Source organism: Oncorhynchus gorbuscha, linkage group LG12 (genome assembly GCF_021184085.1).
Source record: "Oncorhynchus gorbuscha isolate QuinsamMale2020 ecotype Even-year linkage group LG12, OgorEven_v1.0, whole genome shotgun sequence".
Taxonomy (NCBI): domain Eukaryota; kingdom Metazoa; phylum Chordata; class Actinopteri; order Salmoniformes; family Salmonidae; genus Oncorhynchus; species Oncorhynchus gorbuscha.
In genome coordinates, this window is record NC_060184.1 from 56,215,540 (window position 1) to 56,221,539 (window position 6,000).

The 6,000-nt window shown below is 40.1% G+C and overlaps 1 protein-coding gene across 2 annotated transcripts in view; it reads left to right on the forward strand.

Annotated features, from left to right (window-relative positions):
- The window catches only part of odad2 (outer dynein arm docking complex subunit 2), a 77,480-nt gene extending 75,122 nt beyond the window's left edge, over positions 1 to 2,358 (forward strand). For both annotated transcript variants that reach the window (XM_046292389.1, XM_046292388.1), the window contains exon 20: positions 1,926 to 2,358. In XM_046292389.1, the coding sequence (XP_046148345.1) occupies positions 1,926 to 2,039 (114 nt within the window). In that variant the 3' untranslated portion in view covers positions 2,040 to 2,358. The remainder of the gene's footprint in view (positions 1 to 1,925) is intronic.
- The last annotated feature ends 3,642 nt before the right edge of the window (positions 2,359 to 6,000 follow it).

The following is a 6,000-nucleotide window of genomic DNA, read 5'->3' on the forward strand; positions in this document are numbered from 1 at the left end:
AGACCTCAACCCTGTTATAGCAGCAAAGGGGGGACAAACTCCAAATTAATGCCCATGATTTTGTAATGAGATGTTTGATGGGCAGGTGTCCCCATACTTTAGGTCATGTAGTGTACGTTACAAATTAGAGTTTGTATGATATGTTGTGAATTCCAATTTCTTATGGCTAACGTTAGCTAACTGGCAAACACTAACGTTAGCAAGCTGGCCAACGTTAGCTAGGTAAAGGGTTATGGTTTAGAGTCAGGTTAAATGGTCAAGATTAGGGTTAAGGTTCGGGGAAGGGTTAGCTAACATGCTACGTAGCTAAAGTTGTGGTGATGAGATTCGAACACGCAACCTTTGGGTTGCTAGACATTTGCGTTATACGGAGAGAGAGACAGAGAGACGATGGCTTTATTTGCTGCGTCGTCCTCTCTTAATATAGTCATATTCATAGCCTATCGAAGCCTATAAAGCCCGAGAGAGAGTGAATACCTAAAGCTCTCTCCTTCATAGGTCTGTTTCATGTAATGTCTGAATCTATTCCATGGATTTAGGTGTTTAAGAAGGTCTTAAGGATCATTTCCTTTGTACACAGGATACTGTCTAGAATATTGTTTGCTGTGCTTAAAGGATCCTCAGATGACAGGATGTGTCATTTCAACACTGACAAGTTGGGACACAATTGGTTGGCTGTTCAAACACCGCTGCCAAGCCTGCGTCAATATTCTTGGTATACAAGACTTCAAAAACAAAACTTGCCATTTTACAGCTTTAAAGCTTACTTTTGAGTTAGTACTCAATGTAGAGCCTGAAAAGTATCTAGAATATACTGAATGATTAATGCACTGTCAAATAATCATTTTGTTTGGGACTCGTGAGCTTTCGAGTGTTTAGCTTTGAGATCTAAATTAGCGTGTTTCGTTCATTATTGATGCAAACCAGAAAGCCTCCAAACTAAGTTGAGTGTGGCTTAAGAGAGCTCAATGGTACAACATTGTGATTTCATGAAGGAGCACACATTGAACAAATTTAAAATGTCCATTGCGCCGGAGTGTTTGTGCCTGTATTTACTTGTATTTTGATTTGGGACTGCAGCTGCCCACAAGCTTGATGTAGTCACTTTTTGCTCATGAAAATAGGCAAAGATAGCATACTAAAACCCATGCTATACCATAGCCACAGTGGGTTTTATTGGCAGACTTTTCCATCTCCAAAGGTTTACATGTTGTGACAGTATAATAAGTAACTCTTTTGAACACAATAAAAACGTTTTAATGTATTATTTTGATGTAAAACCCTAAATGTGGGGCCCAAAAAAAGCAGAATTTCTGGGGAGAGAAAAACCCAATGTTCTGCAAACAGATCAAACAGCAGATCCATTATACAAGTGGCAGTAATAGTCGGATATAATCTGACCTTTGGAGCAGTGGAAGGATGTCAAGTAGTGTGGTTGCTTCGTGCTCAGGTTTTTAATGCGTAGCCACACTGCTGCCTGCTAGACAAACGCTTTCATCTAAACAAACTTTGCAGAGACGGGCAGGCATATGCTGCTTGCAGCTGTAACCCATGCCCCATGCTCATGGCCTGGTTAGGAGGTTAAAACAGGACACACCGAGAAAGACACGCCACTGCAGCCTGACAGACTACTCACAGCTACTGTATACAGACTTTGCATTTCTCAGCAATCGTGAGTTGTAGTGCTGACCATGAACAAACTACTTGATACTTACAGTATCCACTAAATTAAGACATTTAATGTAAACGCCATATCCCCATTTGCTTTACCGACAGCTTCATCATGATATTGAATGAGAATGAACAGATTGTTACATTAGCGACTTTATCTCCCGCATTAGCGACTTTGTCTCTCCTATCTCCCCTGCTTCTGATTGTTACAGTAGCATCTTTAACCTGTCCTCTCCTCTCTCCCTGTACTGTAGCTCCTGTTGGGTATGATGGGCTCCACTGACGAGGTCCTTCAGGAAGCTGCCGCTGGCTGTGTGGCTAACATCCGCCGCTTGGCCCTGGCCAATGAAAAGGCACGGTACGGTTAAACAACCACCATGAACCCCCCCCAGATGCTACTATGACCTCATCATCACTTGGATGTCATGATTCCAGATCTACTCCAGTAGCCTCCAGTAGCCTTTCATCCACAGAGACTCATCTCACTATACCTCTATCCTTCCCACCCATCCCACTGAATATAAGAGTGATTCCTTCTGCCTCCATCTGTAATAGCAGGAAGCGTTTATTCTATCCTACCCATGAATTTGGATGATTATTTCATTTGGATTTCTTACAAACATACTGTATAGGAAAACTATGTCTCCTCTCAATTTGATAATAGCAATAAATGCTTTCTTTCTCCTGTTTTGTGCCCATGCCAGATACCCCACCACTGTTCCTGAGAGTGAAGCAGTTTAGAGCATGTACTGTGCAGTCACATTCCTTACGCAATCCACACGAGACACTGATATCTAAACAAGACCACATCTGGCTGTGTTACTCACTTCAACACAAGCACCTTAAAACTGTAAATATGTCTGCGAAACACAGACACAACCTCCAATGAGCCCTTGAGATATTGGAAACAATGCATTGTTGTGTCAGTATATTATATGAGCTGAGCTTATTTGCTCAACAGTGGGTCTGTCTGTATGCAACTCAAGATACTCAGAAATTCAATCTACATTGACATAAATGGGCAAAATACAGAGATAACATTGCATAATGCAATAGAAGGTCCCTCCTGCACTAAAAATATGAATCTAAACATTTAATTGGTACACACAGTTTCCTATTAATCACAATTACTTAATGTATTTTCCTGTTGCATTATGGGTAGGCATAGTCATTATAAGTAATTGGGAAAATGTATGTATATACAGTACCAGTCAAAAGTTTGGACACACCTACTCAATCAAAGGTTTTTCTGTATTTTTATTATTTTCTACATTGTTGAATAATTGTGAAGACGTCAAAACGATGAAATAACACATATGGAATCATGTAGTAACCAAAAAAGTGTTAAACAAATCAAAATATATTTTATGTAGCCACTAGCCACTCTTTGCCTCGATGACAGCTTTGCACACTCTTGGCATTCTCTCAACCAACTTCATGAGGTAGTCACCTGGAATGCTTTTCCAACAGTCTTGAAGAAGTTCCTACATTTTGCTGAGCACTTGTTTGCTTTTCCTTCATTCTGCGGTCCAACTCATCCTAAACCTTCTCAAGTTGTTCTAGACCTCAGCTGAATCTGGTAATGAATGGTGTGGCTGTTGAACAAGTATAGGTGACTAAATGACTTGCTATTACTTTAGATTGTAAACTGTCATGGTCAAAACATATAGATTCAATGGTTGTAAAGATGGGGAGAGGTCTGTCCGTCATAAAGAGATGCTCTGCGTTTTCGACACCACACTCCAAAAAGCAAGTTCTGCAGGCTCTAGTTTTGTCTAAGCTTGATTATTGTCTGGTCGTGTGGTCCAGTGCTGCAGGGAAAGACCTAGTTAAGCTGCAGCTGGTCCAGAACAGAGCAGCACATTTAGCTCTTAATTGTAATCAGAGGGCTGATATAAATACTATGCTGCCAGTCTCTCTTGGCTACGAGTTGAGGAGAGACTGACTGCATCACGTCTTCTCTTTATAAGAAACATTCATGTGTTGAAAATCCCAAATTGTTTGCATAGTCAACTTACACACAGCTCTGAGACACACACTTATCCCACCAGACATGTCTTTTCACAGTCCCCAAATCCAGAACAAATTCAAGAAAGCGTACAGTATTATATAGAGCCCTTATTGCATGGAACTTCCTTCCATCTCATATTGCTCAAATAAACAGCAAACCTGGTTTCAAAAAACAGATGAAGCAACACCTCTCCCCTATTGGACCTAGATAGTTTGTGTGTATGTTTTGATATGTAGGCTACGTGTTGTCTTGATGTTCTGTATTATGTTTCATGTTTTGTGTGGACCCCAGGAAGAGTATCTGCTGCTTTTGCAACAGCTAATGGGGATCCTAATAAAATACCAAATACTAAAATTGGGTTGAGGTCAGGTGATCTCCTTCTTCGTCAAATTGCACTTACACAGCCTGGAAGTGTGTTTTGGGTCATTGTTCTGTTGAAAAACAAATGATAGTCCCACTAAACCCAAACCAGATGGGATGGTGTATCGCTGCAGAATGCTGTGGTAGCCATGCTGGTTAAGTGTGCCTTGAATTCTAAATAAATCACAGACAGTGTCACCAGCAAAGCACCTCCATGCTTCATGGTGGTAACCACACATATGGAGATCATCCTTTCACCTACTCTGCATCCAGAAATCTTCCATTTGGACTCCAGACCAAAGGACAAATTTCCACCGGTCTAATGTCCATTGCTCGTGTTTCTTGTCCCAAGCAAGTCTCTTCTTATTGGTGTCCTTTAATAGTGGTTTCTTTGCATCAATTTGACCATGAAGGCCTGATTCACGCAGTCTCCTCTGAACAGTTGATGTTGAGATGTGTCTGTTACTTGAACTCTGTGAAGCATTTATTTGTGCTGCAATTTCTGAGGCTGGTACCTCTAATGAACTTATCCTCTGCAGCAGAGGCAACTCTGGGACTTCCATTCCTGTAGCGGTCCTCATGAGAGCCAGTTTCATCATAGCGCTTGATGGTTTTTGCGACTGCACTTGAAGAAACTTTGAAAGTTCTTGACATTTTCTGTATTGACTGACCTTCATGTCTTAAAGTAATGATGGCCTGTCATTTCTCTTTGCTTATTTGAGCTGTCCTTGCCATATAATGGACTTGGTCTTTTACCAAATAGGGCTATCTTCTGTATACCACCCCTACCTTGTCATGACACAACTGATTGGCTTAAACTTTTAACAAGACACACCTGTTAATTGAAATGCATTCCAGGTTACTACCTCATGAAGCTGGTTGAGAGAATGCCAAGAGTGTGCAGAGCTGTCATCAAGACAAAGGGTGGATATTTGAAGAATCTCATATATAAAATAGATTTTGATTTGTTTAACAATTGTTTGGTTACTACATGATTCCATATGTGGTATTTCATAGTTTTGATGTCTTCACTATTATTCTACAATGTAGAAAATAGTTCAAATAAAGAAAAACCCTTGAATGAGTAGATGTTCTAACTTTTGACCGGTAGTGTATATACACATCTCAGAACCAAAACCCTAGTGTGGCTTCTGCTCGACAATACCCTTTAAATGACTCATAAACAACTGGATTGTTTTCTTCCATTAAAGACAATAACTGCTCTGCTGCTTTTTCATACAAATAATGACATGAACTTAAAAAAGAGAGAATAGATTGCTTTTTATTGAAGAGAATACAAAACATAACAAAAGAGAAGGGATTGGATGAGAATGGATTTCTGCTTAAGCTCAGACATCCCTACCACTGTAGTCGGAAACTTAATGAGTGAGTGTGACCTCCTTTACCACCTCCGTCTTGTGTCCCGTGTCCTTAGAAAAAACAAACATTTCAGTTTTCATTGTTTCACCCTGCAACCTGGACTCAGGGGTAGACGTAGTATAGTAAACAAAAATCGGGGACACTCAAATTTGTATGATATGTACAGTCAAATTTCCTGCCAGTTCTTCTCTACGGTGACACCATTTATGGGAATGCAGCAGCCACTACTCTTAAACCTTTGGATTCCTTGGTGCCACTAGGGCAGTTTAAAACCCTGATGATAAATGAGTCCACTGAGGTGTGCAATTGTTTTGATTGATTGACGTTAAAAATTTGTTTATGATGCCTGTAATGTACTTGTTATTTTATCTTGTAGTTTGACCTTTTATTTCATGTCCCCAGGGCACCATTGAAAATGAGACCCTGTTCTCAATTGGGCTCCCCTCATCCTTTAGAGTCTAAGCCATTACTGCTATTAGCCCATAAAAACACATTAAATTACAGATTCATACTGTACTTGGAAAAACAGTCAGAAAATAAATCAAATGACTTCTTTAAAAAAGATATATGTGTCTGAC